Below are 27,982 nucleotides of genomic sequence, written 5' to 3'. Positions count from 1 at the left end.
TTTCTTGATTTGGGCAGGCCATTGTCAGATTAAAGGTGCAGTAGGCCCAGATGCTGTTTGTTCCAGCCCTAAGTTCGATTGCAACAAGGCTGAGTGTCTTGTCTGTGCTGGTGGATTATTAACAGAGGTTATTGGTCTCCATGGCAAAATGATAGCAATGAACGTAATCTTATTTATGAGGGTGCAGGGGGAAAAAAAAATGAGCTTCAGGTCAGGGAGAATATAAATGACCATCACCATCGGGGTTCTGCTACATTTGAGAAGCTGAAGCACCTCCCAGGACACAGCCCACAGGCTGATTTTGCTTCTCGGCTCCAAAATAAGACTTGATCTGGGGGCAGTTGTTACGATTCTGCAGCCGGCAGCTTTGAAGAGAACCTGCGAGGAAGGCGGCTGGGGGGCTTGACCGCACACCTCCGTCCCACGTCCGCAGCATGTGCACTGGGAGCTGTGCCAAGTGCCTGGGGGGCACCCTCATCCCCCTGGCTGTGTTTGGCCTCCTCGCCAACATCCTGCTATTTTTCCCCGGAGGAAAAGTGATAGACGACAATGACCACCTTTCCGACGAGGTCTGGTATTTTGGAGGAATATTAGGAAGCGGAGTCTTGGTGAGTACGGAAACCTTAAAATCTCCCCGGAAAGATTTTCACCCTGTCTTTTTAAAGTTGGGTACTTACTGAACAGGAAGAGATTTAGTTGCTAACAAAAGCCCAAGAACTGCATGATGAAATGTTCAGTGCCTCAATTTTTTTCCATCCTCATATGGACCTGCCAAGGAGTCCCCAGACTTAGGCTGGCAGCTCCCACGGGGCAGGAGACTTCCCTGAACCCAAATGAGTTCTACATAATTTATTTTAACAAGATAAAGATAGGGCGCGCAGTTCTGGGGGGTCGGGGAGTGAATACACTTTTTCTAGTAAATTGATCGAAAACCACCAAGAGAAACAGGAGTCAGTGAATTCCTCTTCCAATTCTTTGGTAATGATTTCTTTATCCCGTATTTCCAACAGAGACTGGGAACTTCTGGTTTAGAGAGAGGAAAAACTTGTGTTTCATGACAATCGAGGACAAGTTTTTCGTCCTTCTCCTAACCCACCATGTAAATGGAAACTCAAGTGTCAGATCTTGATATATTGCCTCATTGGATTTGCAGTTAGGCCAAATAGAACCTAAATACTCCATAACGCTCGACTACCCACCAGCCAGACTCCATTAGCTGCTGGCCCCCGAGTCCCAGGGTGGAGAAGCGGCTCCTCACACAGGCAGGCAGGCATGGGGCGCCCCCTTCACGTGTCAGACCACAAGGTGCTTCTCCTGCTTGCAGATGATCTTCCCTGCCCTGGTGTTCTTGGGCCTGAAGAACAACGACTGCTGCGGGTGCTGCGGCAACGAGGGCTGCGGGAAGCGCTTTGCGGTGAGTGCCTGCGGGGGACGGGAGGGGGAACCAGCCCCCAGACCCGCTCCAGGGGCGCTGCCTCCTTGTGCTGGGCGTTGAGGGGGTGAGTTACCCGCCCCAGGCGGCACTCCGGGGGCAGCTGCTCCAGGGACCATGACGGGATTCTTGGTGGTGCAAAGTAACAGTCATCATAAATTTTTAAAACCATAGCCTTCTTACTTATAGAGCATGAGTACCATTCAAAACGTTACAAGCAGCCAGCGTGATCAGGGCTGGAAAACTGCAATGATGCCATAGAAAGGATGAAGGCTTGAGGACTTCCCTGGTGTTCCACTGGCTAAAGTGTTGGGCTTTCACTGCAGGGGGCATGGGTGAGATCCCTGGTCAGGGAACTAGGATCCTGAATGCAGCACAGCTTGGCCAAAAGAAAAAACTTAAAAAATAAAATAAAATGCTAACTCAAAGTATAGCCTAATAAAGAGAAGACTGCAGGCTTGGAAGGCAGAGATGGGGGCTGTGACTGCCTCTGCGGCTGAGAAGCCCTGAGACCTCGGGCAAGCCGATTCCCTTCTGTGATGCCTCGTCTGTAAAGGTGGGGCTGGGACAGGATAACAGATGGTGGCTTCTTCTCCCGACAGCCCCCCAAACTCTCCATCTCCACCCCTGCCAGGTTCGCTGCCTCAGAGGCTCAGCACTTCCCTGCTTCTCCCTCAGTTTTGCCCCCAGCCTCCTGTCTCCTCTCTCGTCTCCTGTAGTCTCCCATCTTTAGTGGGCAAGCTACAGAAAATAGGCTTCGTCACTCCAAGCCGGGGTGAGAAGCCTGGGAGTGGGGTTGAGTCCCATTTCCTCAGCTGGGGTGCTCTCTGCCTCCCTCTGCCCGTCTGTTAAGATGAAGACATGGGACTAACTCAGAATTTCCCAAGGACAAACAAGTTCTGCTGGCACACAGGTTTGCTATATCTTTCAATAATATAGAAAGTTATTTTCTTTTAATTGTCCTTCAATCCTCTTAATTCTATCAAGAAAACTCTTACTTTGATGGAAAAAAGTCTTTGCTATTTCTAATTCTCTGTAATCTCCCTAACGAGTCTCCAAGTCCAGGAATGCGAGAAACATTAACTAGAAATTCAATAATATTGTGTTCATGTGTGCTGATGATTCATAGAGGTGATATAGATGAATAAAATAGAGAGCTGATTTAAAGAAAAATATTGAGTTCAGATACATTGATGTGGCAAAAATGAAGAAGGCTGAGCCAGAATCACTGGCTGGATGATGGGTCAACCAGCACCTGATCCAATCTCCAGAATCAGTTGTCCACCGAAAAGAACCCCAATGATAAATTACACATTTCCACCTTTAACCTGTTAAAGGGAAAGGTGTTGCAACTTGTCCTGAAGCATAATCACTTCTAACATTTCGCATCATTATTTCCCCATCTAGTCAATGAAAATATATTTGTGCTGTGCTGAGCTTACTCGCTCAGTCCTGTCCGACTCTCTGCAACCCCAAGGACGGTAGCCCGCCAGACCCCCCCTGTCCATGGGGACTCTCCAGGCGAGAATACTGGAGCGGGCTGCCATGCCCTCCTGAATACATGTGAAGGGCTGACGCTGGTGCCCTGTGAATACCATGATGCTTTTCCACTCGAGACCAAGGATCATTCAAAGAGAATGTTATCACTTTTCAAACACAATCAAGCACTGATTATTATAGCAACATTTAAAATCATTATTGACAAAGAGATGCAGAAATCAACCACAATGCATTTTATACAATTGTGCAATTTGCTGCAAATTACAAACAATTATGTAATTTGATACATTTGATTTTAAAATGTGTGTTATTGTTGTTGCCGCTTAGTTACTAAGTTGTGTCTGACTCTTTTGCAAACCCAAGGACTATAGCCACAAGGCTCCTGTGTCCATGGGATTTTCCAGGCAATACTAGAGTGGGTCGCCATTTCCTTTTCCAGGGGATCTTCCCAACCCAGGCATCAAACTCCCGTCTCTTGCACTGTGGGCGAATTCTTTACTTGTAAGCTACCAGGGAAGCTCCAGTGTATGTTATATATAATTGTATTTTCAATACTTAATCATAAAGAAAAGAAGAAAATATGTAACTCATTTTCTCTTTGAAATCTAACCCCATTACACCTTGTGGATTTGGGGGGAATAAATCAAAGGTAAGAATTTGAAAAACAAATGAGCAATTAAGGAAATTGGATGAATTACATAGAAATCTAACAGCTCATTCCCTGGTGCTGAGTAGAAGGCTGAACATCAGCCAACACAAAACCAGGGTTTTTGTTTCATTTTTGTTGCTGTTGTTTGTGTCACACGCAATCACAGTGAGATGGGAAACAATATTCAAAGTACTGTACAAAGCATGTTTTTAAATTAGATTTGTGTGAAGTCTGAGAGGAAAGCAGAAAAGTTATTAAGCACAGTTGAGTATATACCATCTGAAACAGCTGGTCTGCTCAATGCAAGTCATCTGACTGGGGTCCCTCACCTCTCCGGGGGATCCGTTCTTGATGTAAGTTGAATACGACTCCTTCCAGCCACTAGCTAACAGTCCACAAGGGCAGTGCCCTTCAGAGGACCAGCTCTGCCGCTTGGAAACCAAGGCACCAGCCTCAGCCACCCTGCACCAGGGGAGAGCACTCTCTAAGTGACCAGCAGAGAGATTTCTTGTTTGGGGTTCATTTGTTTGTTAATCAGCGGCCACCGTTTAAAAATAGATTTCACATATACACAAAAGAAATATAGATATCTTACGTCTTTTAAAAAACAAACAACAAAAAATAACCCGGTGCTCCTGGGCCTGTATTTTGGCAAAAAAAAACCAGCCACTAGTGTGCAATGCAGGAGACATGGGTTCAGTCCCTGGGTCGGGAAGATCCTCTGGATAAGGAAATGGCTACCCACTGCAGTATTCTTGCCTGGAAAATCTCATGGATGGAGGGGCCTGGTGGGTTATAATCCACGGGGCTGCGAGAGGCAGAAATGACTGAGCAACGAACCCACCACCACCTGGGCATTACTGATCTCTTTGCCCACACCAAAAGGCCACAGGGTTCGTGTCCCTGCTTTAGATGTTTCCTTAATGCTCCGAGGCTCTGAAGCCATAGTCAGTTTGTAAAGAAAGGTATTTACAAACACGGAGGATGCATGGCAATCCACTCCAGTATTCTTGCCTGGAGATTCCCCGTGGACAGAGGAGCCTGGAGGGCTACAGAACATAGGGTCGCAAAGAGCCAGACACAACTAAAGGGACTTAGCATGCATGCATGCATTTACAAACATTTTGTCATACAAAAAGAAAACAACCCTGCAGCATAATTTGATCAGTTCTATAATGCTAAAGATATGAATTATTTTTCCAAAGGCTCACAATGTTCCCTTCCAGGTGTATGAGGAACACTGGGCTTCTGAGAGCACCATGTAAGAAATCCTATTGCGTAGAAAGGTCTGTGAGGCAGGAACAAATTGGGCCAAGAGCTGCTGAGCCAAATCAGGCAGCTGTCTTCATAGCTGTCTCTCTGTCATTTGTTTCCTGGTCTGTCTCTTCTTTGTTCAGTCTTTCTGAATATTCTTCAGAAATTAGCTGCGTCATTCTCTTCTCTTTCCTTGGGCAGTAAAACTAGGACATAGGAATCAATAGTGGAAGCAGGATGTGAATGCTGTACAGATAAAGCAAGACAATAAGCTGGGGGGAAAAAAAATAATCTTGAGATTGCCTGATTGATAGTTTCAGAGTGAAACTAAAAAATGAAGGCTAAACATTCTCTGAGGCAGAGCAAAGACCGAAACCCTGTCCCCAGGATCTGCACTCTTTTAAATAAATTAGGGTAAATGAGAGCTGAGAAAAGGGAGCCCTGGGATAAAAGCTGCGGGAGGAGGGAGACTTTCAAACTGGGCTTTGAAAACCCTGGTCTGGGTGCGTGGCTAGGTCTCACCCTCCTGCCCCCAAAGTGGAGGTGTCCTACCAGCTGATCTGTCCTCTAATTCATTAAAAAAAAAAAATGACCTCTCAGGGCCCAGTGGCCTTTCCCAGTGGCTCAGCAATGAAGAATCCACCTACAACGCAGGAGGCGCGGGTTCGATCCCCAGGTGTGGAAGGTCTACTGGAGGGGGACGTGGCAACCCACTCCAGTACTCTTGCCTGGGAAATCCCAAGGACCGAGGAGCTTGGAGGCTGCAGTCACGGGGTCGCAGAGTGAGCATGTACACACAGGGTCCAATGGGACAGCTAATTCATTTTATCAGCTCTTTCCTGTTAAGTACGTACAGTAATAAGAGCCTTATGAAACCTTGACCTTAACTCAGAGGAGTGTCTCTAATAATTGGCCTGATAAAGGGGATATTTAGGGGCAGACAGGCATTTCAGCATCCTGAAAGTATATCATGCAGATAAAGGCTCACCCCACCCATAGGCAGGGCCAGTCGGTGCACAGACCCGTCCCGAGGGAAGAGCTTGGTCAGGTCATAAATCAATCTATTCCCTGGGCGTCAGCAGTTCTGCCCGCGTCCGGCTCGGCTCGCCAGCGACCCCTAGGGACGCCTCCTGGTGGCGCACTTGTGACGTCAGTACGTCTGAGGCCACGAGCATCAGGCGCTGACCGCAGCCTCTGCGTTCCAGGCAAGGACCGCTAGTTTGAAGGGGATTTAAGAAAGACCCTGCTTGTGAAACAGTTATCATAAAAGAAGAAATGAGGTGTGAAACCCTATTTCTTCTCTAAATGTTCTATGTTTCAAAACCCTCTGCTGTAAAATGGCCAGAGGCGGTTGGTGCCTTTCCTAAGGACATAGCAAGGGCTGGGAAAATGCAAGCAGAGGCGTGCTGGGCAGAGGAGGGCAGTATCGAGTGTCTGCGCTACTGGGGACTCACAGATGCTTCATGAGTGCTTGTTGGATGGATGAAGTAAATGAACGTTCTGGGAGGATTTCGGGTCATTTCCGTATATATTGGGCTCACTTCTAACAGGAGCTCTTTGAGGTAGACATTCCATTTCTCATTTTATAAGTAAGGAAACTGGGGCTCTTGCAAGTGAAGTTTCTCACCACCGCACCCTCCTCCCACCCCCCGTCTGTATTCCCAAGACTGAGTCAGAAAATACAGGAGGGCATTAATGTTTAAGTGAAAAAACCTTCAAGTAATCTCTATGTATCTCCTTTCTGAGGGGAAACTTCATGCCCACCAGAGATGTTTCCCCAACATGGTGCCACTGCCCAAGCCTTGAAATACCCTGTCTCCTAAGCCACCCCGCTTTGCTCCCGTCTCAGCGTCCCCGCCCCGCCCCACACCTCCGCCAGCGCTTCAGTGAACCTACCTCATCCGCCTCCAGAGTCTGGTAAAGAGGGAGGTCTTAAACTGATGCCTGGAGATTCGAGAGCATTCTCTTCCACTTTAAGGGAAGCATTTAGAGCACATACGCTAACACACGCTTCTTTAGAAATGCAAACGGAAGGTGTGTGTTGAGCAACCGGAAGACAGCCTATTTACTTTTCTTTTTCCCCCCAGAGCTAGGCTCTCTGTATTTGTGGGAGGTTAATGTATTTGGAGTAGGAAACGGCAACCCATTCCAGTATTCTTGCCTGGAGAATCCCACAGATGGAGGAGCCTGGTGGGCTACAGTCCACGGGGTCACAAACAGTCAGACACGACTGAGCGACTTCACTTACTAACATATGTGAAGCTATGACTATTAAAATATTATAATAAAGACACTTATCAAGTGATTGTTAATGTCATGGAAAATCCTTCAAGTGTTGGAAATAGGCAAGAGAGCTCCCTGGGTACCCTCCCAGTGAAGTACTGCGATGTGCTCATTCGCTCTGCTGTGTCCGACTTTGCGACCCCGTGGACTGCAGCCCACCAGGCTCCTCTGTCCATGGAACTCTCCAGGCAAGAATACTGGAGTGGGTTGCCATTCCTTCTTCCAGGGGATCTTCCCAACCCCAGGATCAAAGCCAGGTCTCCTGCATTGCAGGCAGATTCTTTACCAGCTGAGCTACCAGGAAAGCCCCAGTGAAGTGCTAGGCATTATCTAATACCTACCCCACCAGGGGGTTATCTCATTTTCTATACCTTTGTGTACCTTTGATTCCCAATTTACTATTAATTAGGCAATCTTACATGTTATGTTCTGGGGAAGGAAGTGAAAGTCATGTCTGCCTCTTTGTGACCCCATGGACTATACAGTCCATGGAATTCTCCAGGCCAGAATACTGGAGTGGTTGTCATGCCCTCCTCCAGGGGATTGTCCCAACTCAAGGATCGAACCCAGGTCTCCTGCATTGCAGGTGGATTCTTTACCAGCTGAGCCGCAAGGGAAGCCCAGGAATACTGGAGTGGGTAGCCTATCCCTTCTCCAACAGATCCACCTGACCCAGGATTCAAACCGGGTCTTCTACATTGCATGTGGCTTCTTTACCAGCTGAGCTATCAGGGAGGCCCATGTTCAGGGAGACAGGTAGTTATTCTTGAACCTTATTTTACAGAAGAAGAGATGGAGATCTTAGACAGATAAACTTCCCAGTGTCATGAGGGAAGAAACAGGCATCAAACCTAATCTGGGACTTCCCTGGTGGTCCAGTGGGTAAGACCGCACGCCTCCAATGCAGCAGGCACAAGATTGGTCCCTGGTTTGGGAACTAAGAGCCCACGAACCTTGTCAGACAGCCAAAAAACAAAACCCAGACCTGTCTGCCTGTACCCATGCCCTTGGCCACTACACAATAGAGTCGCCCCTTTACCATTTATTCATTTAGAATGGGAAAAACATGTCCACAGTACAAAAACCACAGAGGAAGTCACACATTCCTGACTCGATAAAGTTTGGCAACGCCTTTCCTCAGAGGTTAGCAGTGTTCCCAATTATTGTGTCTCCTTCCAGAAATATTCCAGGCCTTTTGCCTGTTTACTTTTAAAAGCATCAGTTTAGAGTGCCTGCTCCCTAACATATTCAACTTGACTTTCATAATTTCTCTTTTAACTTGAAAAATTTTGTATCATGAAACCCATGGTAAATGAAATGTACTCCTTCTGATTTTAAGACATAATAGAGTAATAAATTAAGCAGTTTTTCAAGACTTCTAAACATGAGTTAAAACAAAGTGACATAAAATGTAGCTGGCTTCTCCATCCTGGAAAAGTAATGAAAAATTATTTGGAGAAACTTTGCAAATTTCAAGGCCTGAGATATGTCAAATGTGAATACAAAAACAGAACATACCGCCTGTAGCTTTATTAACTTGTAACCTGGTGCCATTTTTTCTTCAGATAGTTTTGTAAAGAAATAAAACCTTATTGCTTCAATTGAGAATGACTGTGTTGCCATCCTCTGTTATACACGCCTGCCTCCTGAGAGTAATCATAATCATGAAATCAGTACAGACCATATTCATCTATTTTTTTTTCAACTTTTAGTACCCCAAGTCAATCTCCCAAATTTTCTAGACTGCACTGTCCAATGCAGGAGCCACTATCCACACGTGGCTATTGGACATATAGAAGGCAGCCCGTCTAAACTGAGATGTACGATAGGTAGAAAACACACACCAGATCCCAAAGAACTGGTACAAAATATAAAATATCTCATTGATTGATTATTGAAGTGATAATGTGTTGGATATGCAAGTTAAAGAAAGTATATTATCAAAATTAATCTCACCTCTTTTAAACCTTTTAAGTGGTGGTTACGATAAAATTTTAAATTATGAATACGGCTTGCATTAGTTTCTAGTTGGATAATGTTGGTCAGAGGTGCTCACCAGGGGACTCTTTGGTAAAGGGGAAGTTATCTCATTGATATTTTATATTAACCTGGTTTTGCATGTACTCAGACTTGCCTAAAATGAGGACTATTTGCATTTGTGTCTGTAAACACTGGCCTGTTGAAATGTTCCAGGAATGATATCTAAAATCCTCTACTCCTCCCACACAGCAGGAATAGCACAAGATAGATTTCTCCTCTCACTTCCAGCCACTGGATAATGAAATCCTGAATTGTTTTCATTGAAGGGACCTTCTAGAACTACCCACCCCTTTCTTCTGTATACCACTGAAAGCTGAGGCCAGGCAGGTGGGGCCCTGGGTGCCTGGGGTCTCGTTAGACCCCACTAACGAGAAGGCTAGAACCGAGGTCTCCTCAGACTTCAAACTGCCTTCCTGGAAAAGTGATCTTCCTTTTCTATTATAGCAATTTCAGATGCTCTTTCTTTTTCTTTTCTTTTTTTTGCTTTAAAAGGCACTTACTTTTTTATTTTTATTTTTTCATTTATTTTTATTAGTTGGAGGCTAATTACTTTACAATATTGTAGTGGTTTTTGTCATACATTGATATGAATCAGCCATGGATCTACATGTGTTCCCCATCCCGATCCCCCCTCCCGCCTCCCTCCCCATCCCATCCCTCTGGGTCTTCCCAGTGCACCAGCCCCAAGCACTTGTCTCATGCATCCAACCTCGGCTGGTGATCTGTTTCACCCTTGACAGTATACTTGTTTCAATGCGATTCTCTCAGAACATCCCACCCTTGCCTTCTCCCACAGAGCCTAAAAGTCTGTTCTGTACATCTGTGTCTCTTTTTCTGTTTTGCATATTGGGTTATCTTTACCATCAGATGCTCTTTCACTCTGAACAGTCAATAGTTTCATGATTCCTGACTCAAGACCAGAAAGAAAAAAAAAGGGAAAAAGATATTTTTTCCTTATCTGTCACTTTATTTCTGTGAGAGAATCAATGTCACCCAAAGAGAAATTTGTAAACGACAAATTCAATCTGTTGCTAAGTGCATCTGATGCTGGTGGCAATGTGCCGTGTGTGTGTGTGTGTGTGTGTGTGTGTCTGTGTGTGTATGTGTGTGTGTGTGTGTGTGTGTGTGTGTGTGTGTGTGTATTTGAAGAAGTAGCAGGTACAAGACACTGGCCTGGGAAGGAGACTCCAGTTCATTTTTTTTTTTTTTGAACTATAGTTGCTGTGCAATGTTAAATAAGTTACAGGTGTATAATACAGTGATTCACAGTTCTTAAAGGTTATACTCCATTTATAATTATTATAGAATATTGGTTCTATGCCCCGTGATGTCCAATACAGCCTCATAACATATTTTATACCTAACAATGTATACCTAATAAGTTTGTACCTCTTATTCTCCACCACTATGCTACCCCTCCCCCTGAGACCCCAGACTTAGTCTAGCTTGGCCACCTTCTAGATATGTGACTTCAGAAAGTGACAAGAATATGGCCTTTGGAACCAAACCACCATAGACTAATCCCAGTCCCACCACCTCACTCTTTGTTTGACTTAGAGCAATTTGCTTCATTTCTACCAGTCTCAGCTTCCTGTCTGGAAAACCTAGATTAATCACACCCACCTCACAGGTTTGTTGAGAAGATTAAGTGAGATAGCGCATCTAAGATTCTAATGGAATGAAGGTATTTTTACTAGTCAGAACATTAGATGATTGCACTAGAAGGTTTTTGAGATCTTTCTATGAAAATATAAGAATATTCAACCCTTTAAATAAATGGCAATTCTGGCTTTTGAAGACTGTATGCAATTTTAAGATGAGAGCCTGTGTATTTGTAGATGTTGTGCTGTGGTGAGAGTAGATACATCCCAGGGTCCTGGGGCCAGGAGATACTGATGCCAAAATCGCGGCCTCTGTGCCTGGCACTGAATTGGAGCGGCATCTCCCAGAGTGTGCTGTTGCAAGGACTCATGAGGAAAAGGCTACAGTCTCCTATGAGATCAGAAAACTCTGCAAATTACCATGTATGTGTGCGTGCCAAGTCGCCTCAGTTGTGTCTGACTCCTTGAGACCTTATGGATGGTAGCCCACCAGGCCTCTCTCCATGGAATTCTCCAGGCAAGAATACTGGAATGGGTTGCCATGCTCTTCTCGAGGGGATCTTCCTGACCTAGAGATCAAACCCACGTCTCTTATGTCTCTTGCACTGGAGGGCAGGTTCTTTCCCACAAGTGCCACCTGGGAAGCTTGCAAATTACCATATATACCCAGGGAAAAAATAGCTTTATTGCTTTGCTAGGCCAAAGGGGACACAGCAGGTTTGTGCTCTGAAAAACTGTATGTTCCAACTCAGGAGGATTTGGTGAGGAGTTGTATAGCAATGGTTCAAGAGCAGTGTTGCTGATCAGGATCAGGGTGTGTGCAGGGCCTGCACTTCTTTAATCTGGTCTCAAGTGGTCTCCTGATGAGTTTCTTAAAGCTATCAAACTGTGATTTTCTCTGAAATGCAGAATGCTAACATCTTCCATTTGTTGGGGGCTTTAATTCTGTAAAGAGCCCAAAGAGATCACTCTGTGTATCCCTAAGACAGAGCCAGGAACCTGCCCCAAGGCTGCACTATTGTTTCTTAGCCATTCTTCCCATGTCTCTGCATCGCCTTTCTTCCCTTATTACCAACTGTTCGAATCTGTCTTTTGGGATTCTGGGAAGGTCATGGAGGCTGCAGTCTGTTCCCTACAAACAATAAACAGGGGATATGGCAAAGCTTCCATGCCCAGGAGTCCCATAGGGTCCTGTTGAGTTTTTACATGAAGGAGAAAATGGTCAGTTCTACAGGCAGATACAGTCCATGGAACCAGAGTTCAGTCTTGGAAAGTTGTATCCAAAGTATATTAATACATAATATGATATATGATATGAATATGAATCCAAGCTAAATAGATTACATAGATTCCAGTTGCTTAGGCACAATTAGATCCTCTCTACCCTCTAATCCCACCCTCAAACCCTCAAATATGCACTGTGAAAAGACTGATACTAATACAAGCAAGAGGAAAAAGGAAGTATCTGACGTTTAACTCTTGTTACCATGTCTAATTTAAGTAGGCTTTATCATGCACATTTTATAGATGAGAAGCTAAGACCCTGAGGCTACGTTCATTATGCAGATTCATCACACTGGGAAAAGTAGCATCGCTGAGATTTGAGCTTGAGCCTGCTGACTTTTAAACTCTTGTGCTTTGCACTACACCTTCATGTCCCAATGCAATGGAGCTGATAATTTTCCATCTCTAATTTCAAAATTGTTAATGTTTCCAGGTTACTCTCTAATTACTGTTTAGAATGGATATTGTATCTCTACGCCTAAATTCTTTCATCTTTAAGAGGGGCCTAGATGGGCTCCAAGATTGTTTCTGCATTTTATATTCTATAGTCTATCTTGATTTTATAATTGGAAAAAAAGGCACTAGTACAATCCATTTTTCACTAATTAATCTCTGTTATATAAAAATATTTGAAAGAACTGAAATTGTTGGGCTTGTCAAAGGAGAGAAAACTAGCAGCAGGTGGAAGGGGTGGGGAGATGTGAAACAGAAAGTATTTTTGCATAACATAAAAAATATCTTCAGATATTTTAAAGATTGCTACCTGATGGAAGAGAAGTTGGACTTAATCCCTTTTTTAACTCAAGGGATATAATTAGGATTGATGAGGAAATATCCTAGATTTCCACCCTTTCTCATAAGCAAAACTTGCCTGCCACATAAGGTCCCATGATGACTTAGATTCAGCAAAATGACTGGACCAGAAAACTTAAGATTACTTCCTATTCTAAGAGTCTTTGATTCTGTAATAGACTGGTCTTCCATATTAACCCTGTGAAGGACAGTCTATTTTTAACAAAGTTAAAAACTCTGGTTCAAAGCTATAAAACCATAACTAGTATATGAGTCCTCAATGAATAGGAGAAAAATACATGGGGATGCAGGTGGAGAAGGGAACGTGAGACATCAAAATTCATTCTAGGAGACCCCACAGGCCCCATTTCCAGTAAAGACTGGCTTCTGCCCCAGAACTTCCCCATATTCATCGCATCAGTGATGGGACAGTCAGGAGTGTTGCATGTAACCTCTGAACACCTTAAAATCCCACCTGTCTCTCTCCTTCTCTTTCAGATGTTCACCTCCACAATATTTGCGGTCATTGGAGTCCTGGGTGCTGGATACTCCTTTATCGTTTCGGCCGTCTCAATCAACAGGGGTCCAAAATGTCTCATCAGCCAAAACAACACGTGGGGCTACCCCTTCCACGAAGGGTAAGGTACACCCTGCAATGCCAGCGTGTCACCACCGGGGGGCACCCTGACGTGAGCGCCCGGGGCAGGGCGCGGGGGCGCCGTGTAAGGTCCTGCGTCTTCAGTTTACGAGCCTCGGGCGTGCGGCTCCTTTGAGGCAGAGCGGCAGTCCTGCAGTCAAATTCAAGATCTCACCTCTCAGTGATCTTGTGATAGACACCAGAGGAAGTAATCAAAGAAGGTACCTCATGTGTTCCATCCCTGGGGCGGGAAGATCCCCTGGAGGAGGGCATGGCAACCCTTTCCGGTATTCTGACCTGGAGAAGGCCGTGGACAGAGGAGCCTGGTGCGTTAGTCCATGGGGTCGCAGGGAGTCAGACACGACTGAAGCGACTTGGCACTTACTCACTACGCCGTCCTGAGGGAAGAGGTTGGTGGTACCACCTCTTGCACTCAAACATTTATTGGCATCAACACGAGGCGACTTAAAACATTAATAAACAGAGAGCACTGTTTGAAAATCTTATAATAGAAAACGAGAATGATTACTCGTAAACAGAGCTCAAAGGCCTTGCCTGGTACTCATAAACAGGGTGTAAAGACCTTCACTGATCGCCTGCATGATAAATACTTAAACAATCTTTTAAGGTGCAAATTTACTGAAAACGTTGTAGATTCTTCATGACATTTAATGCTAATAGGACTCATTAAAGTAACACTTCATAATTTCAGGTACTTTGTAAAGAACTTTTTAAACAAATGAATTTATAATTTAATCTGCACAGCAACCTCAAGAGGTGTGACTTCTTCCCCGCCGCCCCCCAAGGCAGGCTGAATAAGCGTGATGTGTTTCCCATCTCTCAGTTAGTAGGGGACAGAGGCCAGGCACAAACTCCTGTCTTCTAACTTTGGGTCCTAGTCCTTTTATATGACACATCCTGCTGCCCCTACCTAGACTGCACCGCTCAAGGCAGTAGACAGTTGCCGTATGTGTCTACTTAAGTTCCAACAAATGAAATTAAGCTTAAAATTCCTCAGTCACACTAGCCATTTAAGCACTCAGTGACTGCAGATGGCTGTTATTGACCATTTTGGACACTGCAGAGGTGGGGCATTCCCATTCGATAGGGTTACACTAGACTCTAACTTCCGAAAGGGCCGAGACGGCCTCTGTCTCGATCATCATTATAACCCCTCTGTCTGGCCCAGGGACTGACGTATCTAGGGAGTCAGAAACTAGAGTTGTTGGGTTTTCCCAACAGAGAATGGGCCCATGCCTAAAAAAAAACCTGTACGGCATCAATTCATTAAGTCAAAGCCCTAGTTATGGATGTCTATGAGAGGTTACAGAATCTCCTGAGCAGGCTCCAGACAGAGGAGATGGAGGCGGCTGGTTCTTATGACCTGAGGTCTCCGTTTGTCCACAGGATTTCACATAAAATATCCCCACCCTTCCCTGTAGTTACAAGGCCTCTAACATCCTTATAGTGCGTGTAGCAGTTGCCATGCGTGTTTACGTTGCTGTGGCCAGCCCCATCCTCTTACAGAGGACCGCTGTGGCCTTGACTTGCTGAGTGCAGCGTGCAGAAGGCATGAGGCTGAGCCGTCTCCTGAGGTCCCTCCTTGGATGGAGCCCTCCTGCCGACCCAGGGGTGTACCTACAAAGCTACACATTATGCCTCCTTTCAAGGACCCTTCTAGTATTCCTATGGACAGCGTTTTTCCTATAATGTGAACGGTACTCCCCTTGATGGATCTGAAACCAATTAGAATACATCTACGTCCAAAACAAAGGAGAGAGAAAGAAATACAAGAGATGCCAAGTTACACTCCAAGGCAGTACAGTGGTCTCATATTGTTCTGGCACTCTCATACCCAGCTTGGGGTGGGCTGGCACTGATGCGCCAGGTCAGGACAGAGACAGCTGGTCCATGGGTCATCTCAGGAAATACCAGCCTGGGGGAAGGACAGGAGACCACTTTCCTGTTTTTCTCATTTGTGTTTTTTTTCAATTGGAGTATAGTTGATTTACCACATTGTGTTAATTTCTGCTATGCATACTAAGTTGCTTCAGTCATGTCCAACCCTTGTGACCCTGTGGACTGCAGCCCACCAGGCTCCTCTGTCCATGGGATTCTCCAGGCAAGGATACTGGAGTGGGTTGTCATTCCCTTCTCCAGGGGGTCTTCCAGACCCAGGATCGATTCTGCGCCTCTAACAACTCCTGCATGGACAGTTGGGTTCTTGACCACGAGCACCACCTGGGATGCCACAATTGTTGCTATACAGAAAAGTGATTCTGGGTTCTTTGGTAGCTCAGATGGTGAAGAATTTGCCTGCAATGAGGAACCCTAGGTTCCTGCAATCGAACCCTAGGTTCGATCCCTGGGTCAGGAAGAACCCCTGGAGAAGGGAATGGCAACCCACTCCAGTATTCTTGCCTTGAATTCCATGGACAGAGGAGCCTAGTGGGCTACAGTCCATGGAGTTGCAAAGAGTCAGACACGACTGAGCAGCTTTAATTTTTTCATTTCATTTTCCATTCTAGTTTATTTCAGGACATTGAATATAGTTCCCTGTGCTGTAGACACAGTAAGGCCTTGTTGTTCGTCCATCCTATGTACAGTAGTTTGTGTCTGCTAATCCCGAACTCTGAGTTCATTCCTCCACACTCCCCTTCCCCCGGCAACCACAAGTCTATTCTTCATATCTGTGAACCTGTGTCTGTTTCATAGGTAAGTTCGCTTGTGTCATATTTTAGACTCCATGCATAAATGATGTCCTGTGATATCTGTCCTTCTCTCTCTGACTTACTTCACCTAGCATGATAATCTCTAGGTTCAGCTATGTTACTGCAAATGACAATACATCATTCTTTAATGGCTGAGTAATAGTCCATTGTATATATGGACTATATCTTCTTTATCTATTCATCTATCGATAGACATTTAGGTTGAAGATACCACTTTTCAAAGTCTTCTGCCTCTGTCCTGCTGAAACAAGTTTGCATTCACATCAGACACCTGTATCACACTTTACTGCATGATAGATCCTTTTGGATGTGTCATTTTATTTACCCCTCTCAAGAGCAGCTAACCCATCCATTAAGAGGTATTGGATTAGAGTGGTTTAATGATAAAAACAGAATAAACTGTTTTTATTAATAAAAGTAGTTTTATTTTACTTTTTTTTTAATAATAAAAACAGAATAAACTGTGCAGAAAAGCAGGAATTCTCCCACTCATCCCCTTTTTGCCATGAGGTTTTGATAGTTATCAAAAGGGAGAAAGGTTTGTGTACTCACACATTTGCATAGTAGCTTCAAACTACAATATGATTAAAAATCGTTGCATTTGGATTTATTACAAAATCATACATGCTATACACTCTGCAGGTGATTTATAAGATAGAGTGATTTTGACTATTCGTGCTGTATCCCCTCAGGCCCTGACTGTAGGATTTAATCCCACATAAAATGCAGGTCCACCTTTGGTGTGAAATATGCCACGATCGCTACAGCAGGGCTTTCAGGAGGATGAGTCCAGACATGTCTCTCCACACCCTCTGCCACCGGGCAGGCTTTCCCCAGCCCCTATTCTCCCCTATGTCCGGTGTCTTTCCTCCTTTATAGCCTTCTCTCCTGCAGTCAGCTCCAAACCTGCCTTCCAGCTGCAGAGACTCATTCTGAGTTTCTTATAACAACCCTCGAATCCTGTGTTGCCTAGTATTTTCAGCCAAAGTGGGAGGGGGTAGTGGGGCGAATCGGGAGATCGGGATTGACACATACACCCTACTGTGTGTGCTCCAGGCTCCTCAGTCCATGGGATTCTCCAGGCATGAATACTGGAGTGGGTTGCCATTTCCTTCTCCAGGGGATCTTCCCGACCCAAGGATTGAACCCAGGTCTCCCGCATTGTAGGCAGACGCTTTGCCATTGTAGGCAGACGCTTTGCCATTGTAGGCAGACGCTTTGCCGTCTGAGCTACCAGGGAAGCCCCACTTTTGGCTGAAACCTGTCTCAACTATGGAGCAGAGGAGGACAGACCTGGTCCCCTGCCCCAGTGAGCACATGGTAAGTTAGGGTGTTAAGAGGGAATGGACCCTCACCTGCCAAAAGGGTGAAATGAAGGGAAACTTCTTGGAGGAGGTGACAGGGGATGATCTTGGGAGATGTGCAGAAGCACATCTTTTGGAGAGGAGGGGAAACGGTTTCAAGCAGAGAGAAGAGGAGGTCCTGAGGCTACTTTGAGAAGGTTCCATGTGCTCGGGAACGTCTGATCACTGAGTGGCCAGAACCGCAGGGAGAATGTTGAGGGGGGAGCAGAAGGACTCCACAGGATGGGGTGATGGAGACACAGGTAGACCCGCAGGACATTAGGGGACAACAGAGGGCCTCAAGCGGGATAAGCCGTGGCCACCTGGGAGTTTCAGGGCGACCGTGACGTAGTGATGTGGAGGGTGAACAAAAGGACTCAGTAACTGACAGAGGGAGCAAAGTAGGAGGGTGGAGGAACAGTCCAGACGAGATTCTAAGCATCTCCAAGGCAGTGGAACTGGGGCTCCCAAGGGAAGCCGTTTCAGAGACTGAGATGGAATCATCAGGATTAGGAATGAGCAGAAAGGGGGAAGGTGATCGAGCTGGACTCTGAGGTTTCCAGGTTGGGGCACAAAATTCAGGGCTCTTCAAGGGTATAGAATTTAGTTCTGTTTTCCTTAGAAATGCCTGTTGTTGATCATATTAAAGGAACAAAGGCAGTTAACTTTTTCAGTCATGGGAACCATACTGAAGAAGCTCCTAGAAGGAAAAAGAAACCTGGGACATTTTGAAATACGCCCTCCTGGCTGCCTTTGAAGTAGGACCTCCTCCCTTCCAAGGTCTTCCTTTCTGAGACAATTGGCCAATCTGCCTTGACCCTGAGCTGCTGAAAGGGAAGCAGCTGGCACAGGGCGTGCCAGCAGCTGCGGGAGGGGAGGTAGGAGGCCAGGCCAAGGCCAGGCAGCAGCGCGGGAGGGACGGGGTCCCCAGGGCCAGGCAGCAGCGCGGGAGGGACGGGGTCCCCAGGGCCAGGCAGCAGCGCGGGAGGGACGGGGTCCCCAGGGCCAGGCCAGCCAGGCAGCGCGCGGGAGGGACGGGGACCCCAGGGCCAGGCAGCAGCGCGGGAGGGACGGGGACCCCAGGGCCAGGCAGCAGCTGCGGGAGGGACGGGGACCCCAGGGCCAGGCAGCGGCGCGGGAGGGACGGGGTCCCCAGGGCCAGGCAGCGGCGCGGGAGGGACGGGGACCCCGCCACGCTCAGCGCTGCCAGCCCAGGCTGCAGCCCTGCCTGTCCCCGAGGAGGGAGTTCAGGGCTGGGGAGAGTGCTCTCTCACTGGGCACGGGGCTGATACGTTCAGGGTCCTGCCTGGACTCCCGTGACGACCATCTGCAGCTGCTCTTCATGATTACTTCTTAGCAGGGAACCGCTGTGAACACACTCCCCAGGGCAGAAAGTCACATAGATGGAGTGAGATGGGATTGCAGCAAAGTGTTTCCAGTTTTCATGAAGCAGGAAAGCCCCAAAGATGTTAAGATCCGGCTTTGCCCTTGACCTGACCAGGCTTTGGGTCCAGTCACATACTAGTGGTATGATCTTGGCGGACACACCTCTTAGCTCTTTCTCTGAGAAACGGGGTGACAGTAAGATCTACCTCACAGGTTCCAGTAAGAATGAAATAACATGATGTACATAACATAGCACTTGCTAAACATTCAACCTTACTGTTCATTTTTATGAATATAAAAAATTCATTACCATGAATGAAATCTATTAAGATGCATTAGAACTTTCTAAAAGGTTATGTTTTTATAATAATTTTGTGATTACTTTCTGCCTTTTCAACCAGCCTCATGAGGGTTCAAAGAGAATAATCACTTTATGATGTTGTGGTGGTGTTCCGTCGCTAAGTCTGATTTTTTTGTCACTCCGTGGGCTGTAGCCTGCCAGGCTCCTCTGTCCATGGGATTCTCCAGGCAAGAATACTGGAGTGGGTTGCCGTTTCCAGCTCCCATGGATCTTCCCGACCCAGATATTGAACCTATGTCTCCTGCATTGGCAGGCAGATTCTTTACCACTGAGCCCCCAGGGAAGCCCTTATTATGGCACAGGGAAGCCTTGACTGACATATTGCTAGAGATACTACACATACTATTAAAGGTATGTAGACCAAATTTCATGAATAAATCCTATTTTAATTATTCTAAAAGAGTGACATTACTCAAATACAGGGCATGTGTGTAATGATTAAGAGCAATGGCTTTGGAGTCAGACAGAAGGGGGATCAAATTCAAGCATTTACATTCCCTAGCCTCAGCTTCTTTTCCTTTAACACTTTCTAAATATTTAATGTCTTTTTTTTTAGTAGTCCATTTTTCATAACCAAAGTATAGTTGATGTACAACATTGTATAAGCTACTGGTGTACAATGTAGAGATCTGCAATTTTTAAAAGTTATACTCATTTATAGTTATTATCATTCCCCATGTTGGCCAATATATCCTGTAGCTTATTTTATGCCTGATTGTTTGTACCTCTTAATGCCCTCCCCTCTCAACTTCTCCATCTGTGTATTTGTCCGTCCACTCAGTGACTTTCCTGGGGGCAACTGTATGCCAGGCATTGTTCCAGGGAAGGAGTCCCTCCTGTAGGATTGGAAGGAAAGGTGGGGCACAGCTGGCCCAGCGCCTGGAGCACGGGCGGGACCCCCCACAGGAAACCTGCCCATTCATCGCACACTCCCCATGGTAGAACCCGGAGCGGAGACGAGGGACAGAGCTGGGGGACGTGGACCCCCCACAGGAAACCTGCCCACTCATCGCACACTCCCCGTGGTAGAACCGGGAGCGGAGACGAGGGACAGAGCTGGGGGACGTGGACCCCCCACAGGAAACCTGCCCATTCATCGCACACTCCCCGTGGTAGAACCGGGACGGAGACGAGGGACAGAGCTGGGGGACGTGGTCTCTACCCTTGTGGGTGTGTGTAGTCGCAAAGAGAAGACAGACAGATAACAGAGGACAGCTCCAGGTCCCGGGCGCTCCGCACAGCGGGAACCCAGGGAGCTGAGACGCCCAGAAGGGGGAACACAGCGAGCCGAGCTCACGAGGGGAGTCAGGGGGTCTGGGCGCGAGCAGGCGGCAGCTGTCATCCAGGCCAAGCACGCGGGCTCCCCATTCCTTCCCTCAGCAGCCTTCGCTGCTGACACGGAGTTGTGTGAAATCCCTGGGCTGGCGCTGAGGCTGAGGGAAGTACTGCCACTCAGCTGGGACTGCCTTCACAAGTGATCGGATTCAGGGAGTTTAAACTGTCTCAGATCTCTTCGATTCACAGAATGTGGGAGTATGATTAGCCTCCCGATCCACGAAAAATTCGGGCTTGGAGGGCTGGAAGCAGCAATCGTTTCGGGGATCTGCGACTCTCAGAACCTGAGAGTTTGGGGCTAAAGGAAAAGGGCCTGTGGAACAACTATCAGGAGGGTTTGTAAGGGGGCGAGGGCTGCTGGAGTGAGGCTGAAAGGGTCTCTCCACACGAACGCAGTCAGGTTCCTGGCCTCCTTCTGAGTGTCTCACCCATCCCACCACCAGCGGGTTCTGCCACCCACCACTGACAAACTCCGCAGAGGCAGGGGCGCAGGACTGACAGCTAACTTCATTTTAGGGTCGTTTCTCTACAAAAATGTGACTGGAATATATTGCCTTTTATTACCTCTTATAATCATCGAGTTGAAAAATGGTAAAGTTAAGAGAGACTGCATGGGGAAAAAAAGCAGGAAAGAAAAATGGGTGTTTTAAAAATAACATACTGAAGTCTTACATAGAAATACATAAGGTATGTTACTGAATTTTCAGAGCTGTGCGGTTGTTCTCAGCCCATTTTATAGATGAGGAAACTAATGGTAAGGGCAGGGGTCAGCGGGTGTTAGGTGACTTGTGTGAGGAATACACAGCCAGTAAGAGGAATACTTGGATTCAAACCCAGGTCCGTCTGAATTCAAAATACCAGTCTTTTTCCTTTAGGCCGCACTATTCAGCTTAAGCGAAGTAATAACAATATCAGGGTTTATTGAGCACTTATTATCTACTAGGCACGGCTGTAAGCACTGTACTAGTGGCAACGCATTTAATCCTCACTTTAATCCTTATTTAACCTGTGATTTGATAGATATTGTTATTCCCACTTTACAGAGAGGTACTGCTTCCCTGGTGGCTGAGAGGTTAAAGCGTCTGCCTGCAACGCAGGAGACCTGGGTTCGAACTCTGGGTCGGGAAGATCCCCTGGAGAAGGAAATGGCAACCCACTCCACTATTCTTGCCTGGAGAATCCCATTCATGGAGGAGCCTGGTGGGCTACAGGCCACGGGTCAAAAAGAGTCGACACGACTGAGCGACTTAACTAGAGCCAGTGAGCAGCCAGGACTGTATTCTTGTGGGAAGGTGAATCAGTGCAATATGCAATGCTTTATTTTTAAATCAAGAATCGCTCATTCTTTCCTTTATCCCTTCTGGATACAGGAAACGTCTTCCATCATTTCAAAGATTTTTCAAAATGTTAACACAAAACTATATCTCAAATTAGTGTGTACTGATGCGCTGGAGAAACCATCAGAGACAGATGGTCAAAAAGACCTAAAAACAATGAGATGGGTGTTCCTTTAGTAGCCAGACAGAGAGTTTTCTACAGAGACCCTGCAAAGAGAGTGGATTCCTAAAGCAAAAGGGAAAAACCAGTTCAGGGCTCTAAGAATGCGAGAAGGAATTCCAGTACTGCAGAAATACTATCGCTTTGCCCTCTGTTTTGTCTCTTAAGCATACTTCACATTTCTCCTTCAAGGCACACTGCCCTTGGTATTGCGGTGGACTCTTAATATATGTACTTTATAGACATCCTGTAATTTCTCCTATTTCAAAAAGTTTTTATAAAATATGTAATAAAGCAGCAGATTCTTTCTTTCTTCTAGTTAATTAAGCCTTTTTGTAGGTGGAATCCATACACTGTCACAAAAATACAGTTGAGTCAGTTCACAGTTTGACCAGAAGTAGCCCTCAAAAGGATCAAGCCCTTCCCTTTAACTATATGACTCGATTGTACTTGCCATGACTTCAGAGGGCCACTGGAGGTGACAGGCCATTTGTCGGAAGTTCAGAGGGTCCCCGCGGACAATCGTAGGATAAAGGCCATGGACATTTGTAAGACTGTCCTCCTGCCGTGTCTACATTTCCATGGCCCCTTAATACGTATTTGACTTGCCCATCTGCCTCGTCAGCTCACAAAAATCACTCTCACTCAATAACGGTGTGAGCTGGGTAGGTCACTTAACCTCTGTGCGGGAAAAAAGAACCATGAAGTTTCCATGAGAAATAAATGAGTGTATATGTGTGAAACACTCAGAAGAGGGTCTAGCACATAGTAGATACTCAATAAAACTGTTAAGTATTGCATTTAAATGTGTTGTTATTGTGGGATTCTTTTTCTTAGGAATCTTAGGTCTTGGATAGATAGTACTGCAAAAGAAAAATCACCGTGGTGACTTTCTAGCCTAGGGGATTGCCTACTTCTTAACCGGTGTCTCTTTTCTCTCCCGTGTCCCCGACAGAGATTACCTCGGGAACTCTGACTTATGGAGCAGGTGCCAAAAGCCCAGCGACGTGGTTCCCTGGAATCTGACCCTCTTCTCCATCCTGCTGATCGTAGGGGCGGTTCAGATAATTATCTGTGCCATCCAGGTGATCAACGGCCTCCTGGGGACCCTGTGTGGAGACTGCCAGTGTTGTGGCTGCTGCGGGGTAAGCTGAGGTCTTTGGTCAAGTCAGGCCACCAGCGCACATGGGACGAGGGGGTGGAAAGAGCGGCGGCTGCAGGATCTCCAACCGGGCTGCAAGGCCCAGGCAGCTCCTCTCTCAGCCAAGGGAAGCTGCTCGCTATGATGCTGTTAGCAGCATACCTAGGCTGAGGCTGAACACTTTCAGTCTTGCCCCCACCTGACCAGAGTTCTGAAGGCAAAGGACTCCATACACGCATAGAAGTTTATGATAAAGTCTACATGAAGAGTCTCAGGAAGTGGACATCTGCTATAGGAAGACACATCACAGTCTGTTCCCAAATGTTCTCTTTCCTAGCTCGATCTACACGGTGGGTTAAAGCTGTCACGTAATGCATGAAGGGTACTTTCTTCCCCTTGGAAAATATATGGGAGAGAGAAATTGTTCTTAAGTGCAAGAAACAGTGGAAATCACTAGGGATTTCCTCTCCAAATATGACTGTAAATTATCAACACTATGAAAAATAAACCTATGGACAGTAAACCAAGGTGATTATTTCAACTACTGAATGAGCCAGATGAGGAAATTATTTCATACACATGAAGTTATTTTTAAACACAGATTAAAGTATGAGGAAAAAATTAAATAGGACTCAAGTGTTGGGGACTTCCCTGGCAGTCTAGTGGTTAAAGCTCTGCGCTTCCACCGCAGGAAGCACAAGTCTGATTCCCAGTCAGGGAAGTATCATAACATCCTGCATGTGACGTGTTGTGGCCAATAAAAAAGGTTGGCTAGAACTTCAGAGTTCCCTTATTGGGGAATTATGTAAACAAGCATAAATAAAGGTCTATCTACTTAATATAATATCATACCCAAATTAGAAATGATCCAAATATTTTTTTCAAATAGTTCTTATAAGCAATATATGTATATAAGTCAACAATTGTATGTGTGTGTGTGTGCACAGAAATCTAGGGAGGTGTTCAGTTAGAAAATCTGTGCCCTGACCTTGTCTTTCACCCATCAATTTCTTCAGTTATGTGATTCTTATACATCCTCCCAGAGTTTCGTTGTTATTGCTTCCATTTCCTCTACCTTAAAAGGATTTTTTTTCAAAACTGTAATAATACTGAAAATGCTTATAAGAAGCTGTTATTTAAAAAGAGCAATATACAAAAAGTATATACAAAACACACAATTATATAAATTTTAGAAATCAATATTCTAAACGGGAAAAGAATCTAAAAAATAATAGTAAATGTATATGTATAACTGAATCAGCTTGCTATACACCTAAAAGTAAGACCACATTGTAAATCAACTATCTGTGTGTGTACTTAGTCGCTCAGTCGTGTCCGACTCTGTGTGACCCCATGGACTGCAGCCCACCAGGCTTCCCTGTCCATGGGGATTCTCCAGCAAGAATACAGGAGTGGGTTGCCATGCCTTCCTCCAGGGGATCTTCCCAACCTAGGGATCGAACCCAGGTCTTTCGCGTTACAGGCAGATTCCTTACCAACTGAGCTACCAGGGAAGCCTGACTAGACTATAGTCCAATATAAAATAAAATTTTAAAAATAAATAAAATAAAATAAATAAAAACTCAAACACAATGAGTAGAAAAAAGACCTAAAGGAAATCCAACCAAAATGCTTAATGGTAATTATTTGTAGGTAAGAAGACTGACTTTTTCCCTTCCTTCGAGCTTATATTATTCAAAAATGTTTAACAATCATATATTTTGAAATATAAAAAATATAAATGAAAACTTCTTCCCAAAGCCAAGAGTAAAATGCATATATTAAAAATAAATTTCCCTGACTATTGGATTGTTGTTCTATAAACTTTCAATTCTATGATGTTGTATTTAAATTTTTTGGTCTTAAAACACAATTGGGGAGAAAAGAAAACTACCAGTTAGAAATCCATCAAAATTATTTTTATGGTAGTGGTTAAGAGTACTGAGCGTTTGAATTTTGTAATTCGTCCAATAAGAATGCAAGCTTGCTAAATCAGCTCATTCATTTCAAACACTGACATTATTTCTTTTCCTGCTTTCATGAAATAAGTTACATTTTTTTAGTTAGATAGCAAATTTTCATTGCAAGTATAATTGGAAATACAACTGTTCTTCTAACAGAAGATAGCAGTTACTAAATCTGAGGATTATCTATAAATTAAAAACATACCCACAGGTCATCAAGCTAAGTGAAGTAAATCAGACAAAGAAAGACAAATACTGTATGATATCACTTACATGTGGAATCTAAAAACCACAACTATTGAATATAACAAAAAAGAAGCGGACTCACAAATAGAGCAAACTAGTGGTTGGCTTCGGGCAATACAGGGGTGGGGAGTGGGAGGCACCGACTGTTCCCTGTAAGGCAGGCTGCAACACAGGGAATATAGCCAATGTTTTGCAATAATTGTAAATGGAAGGTAACCTTTAAAATTTTATTAAAAATGTTTAAAATTAAAAATTACAAAACAGAAAAACACACCCATAGTTGTAGTCTGTTGCGTCTTCAGTGAGTGTCATCTATTCAGACTCCATATTTCAGCAGTTTTAATGAATAAATCACCTGATAGTGATAAGAAAGTTGCTGAACACTCTAGCTGGCACTAGAGAATCACAGAGAATGAATGTACACCAACAGAATTCCCTTCCCTCCTTCCTTCTCCATCTTTTTATTTGGATAACTTCAAATCCATGTAAAATTTTAAAAAACAATACAGTGAACACCCATGCCTTTTCACCTAGATCCACAGACTGTTAACATCAGCTTGCTCTCTGCCTGCACCTTTGGAAAGTAATTCACAGACGTCATGAAACCTTACTACTAAATATTTCAGTGCACACGAGAGCTACATTGGAGGGGGAAAAAACAACAACAGTGGTCTGCTGTGGGCAGCCCCCCTTTTGCACAGCTGGTCCGGGTCCCTGCCACAGGAGGACTCGGGGGAGTGCTGGGCTCCCAGTTAATCACTCACTTGCTGAGTGAGCTGAGCAAGCTGCCTAGCTTCCAGAAGCTTCGTTCTCCCAGCCACCTCCTGCCGAACTTCCATAGAGAAGATGCAGATAGACATCCATCCATTCAGACAGGAAGTATGTATTGAGAGGTCCCTGGCCTGGCACAGTCCTCACATGAGGTAATAGGTGGAAACGTGCCTCAGAATACCAGCTGTCGAATGCCAGCGGTGCGGTCTTAGCCAAGCTGGTTGCCCTCAACTGTGTCTTTGCCTATAAAACGTGATTGTTAAACCTTCTTCCGAAGGTGCTGAGTGAGCGTCTAACCTGGGGTCATCAATGTGCATCCAAGTCGGGACTTCTCTGCTGGTCGAGTGGTTAAGACTCTGTGCCACGGCAGGGATCCAGGGTTCAGTTCCTGGTTGGTGAACTAAGATCTCACATGCCACATGGCACAGCAGGGGGAAAACGCATCCATGTCAGTAACTAGAAGGCTCAGGACACTGTACTGTTATTTCCTTAAGAGGATGGAAATCTGTATAGCAGCCTCAGTTCAAGAAAAGAAACACAGCTCCTGGGTTCCCCCTCCCAGGGTTCTCTACTTATTAATTCCTGGCTTCTCTATCTATTAACAATGGCTTCAGACACATCACTTGAGCCCTCTGTTCCGCTTATTAAAAATTAATTTTAATAATAAAGTGAAGCTTCCACACTTCTAGCTTAAACATCGGAAAGCGACAAAGCTCTGAACCAAAGTCAGAGAAGTATAGCGAACGTTCAATAAGTGACTAGTAAGGGCAAGAGTCACAAGACTGAGGGGGCTTCCCCTTGGTAAAGAATCCCCCAGGCAACGCAGGACATGCAGAGGTGGGTTTGATCCCTGCGTCGGGAAGATCCCTGGAGAAGGGAATGGTACCACACTCCAGTATTCTTGCCTGGGAAATCCCAAGGAGAGAGGAGCCCAGTGGACTACGGTCCACGGAGTCACAAAGAGTCGGACACAGCTGAGCTCACAAACAAATTAAGACTAAGAAGGGCGATGGGGAGGGGAAAGTACACACACACAGAAATGACATTGCATTAATTAATTTTCTCTGTCTTTTAGGGAGATGGGCCAGTCTAAACCTCCATGATGAGCTGTTGTAACCTGATGGCGTGTGAGACGATATATTAAACTTAATTCTCTTCTTGGAGTTGCCAGTTCCTACCTGCTTCCTAACTGACAAAGCTTAGGGAGGCCAGAGTTATTTCTTCTCCTTTCTAACCAGCTCAGTTCAACTTAGAATTTTGCTAGTTTCAAATAAAAAATAGTTTGGCCACTTAAGGAATATTTATGAATCTTTCCAATTAGCTTCCTTTTATCATCGAAGAGCAGGTTCAAAGCAAACGTTTCATAATTTTTTCTCTAAGAATGAAAAATGTATAAGAACATGTGTGCTCTGTTCTGCTTCTGTGTACATAGAGATGTTAATATCCTTGGAAGTTTTACAGAAGTCAAAGGAGTAAATCACATTAAAAATGAGAAGCTAAGACCAATTTTTATTTTAAAGATTTATGGGGAAAACAGAATGACTGATGTATCATAATTTTTATTTATTGCCTTTTGTGCTAACATGTTTGAATTACTTGTGACTAATCTTTTGAGCCTGACATCATTTACTAGGGTTTCCCTATGTATATTAAATTAAAATCAGAATTCAAAGGTAATATCATAAAGATTGTGTGTTTGCGAGGAAGGAGGGGCAAAAGATTAAATGAAAATTC

General features: G+C 45.1%; 1 protein-coding gene across 1 annotated transcript; it reads left to right on the top strand.

Annotated features, from left to right (window-relative positions):
• The first annotated feature begins 172 nt into the window (after positions 1-172).
• On the top strand, positions 173-27,925 carry TM4SF4 (transmembrane 4 L six family member 4). The gene is made up of 5 exons (XM_020911499.2): positions 173-608; positions 1,325-1,414; positions 13,334-13,473; positions 23,082-23,271; positions 27,324-27,925. Exons 1-5 carry the CDS (start codon positions 435-437, stop codon positions 27,339-27,341), a joined length of 612 nt encoding a protein of 203 aa, XP_020767158.2. The 5' UTR covers positions 173-434; the 3' UTR covers positions 27,342-27,925.
• The last annotated feature ends 57 nt before the right edge of the window (positions 27,926-27,982 follow it).

The sequence above is a fragment of the Odocoileus virginianus genome, chromosome 4 (genome assembly GCF_023699985.2).
Source record: "Odocoileus virginianus isolate 20LAN1187 ecotype Illinois chromosome 4, Ovbor_1.2, whole genome shotgun sequence".
NCBI classification, from domain to species: Eukaryota; Metazoa; Chordata; class Mammalia; order Artiodactyla; family Cervidae; genus Odocoileus; species Odocoileus virginianus.
This window is presented reverse-complemented; position numbering and strand designations above follow the sequence as displayed.

Coding starts and splice junctions, on each gene's coding strand:
- TM4SF4 (XM_020911499.2), top strand. CDS start 435: ATGTGCACTGGGAGCTGTGCCAAGTGCCTGGGGGGCACCCTCATCCCC. Junction 609..1,324: donor TATTAGGAAGCGGAGTCTTG/GTGAGTACGGAA, acceptor TCCTGCTTGCAG/ATGATCTTCCCTGCCCTGGT. Junction 13,474..23,081: donor GGCTACCCCTTCCACGAAGG/GTAAGGTACACC, acceptor TGTCCCCGACAG/AGATTACCTCGGGAACTCTG.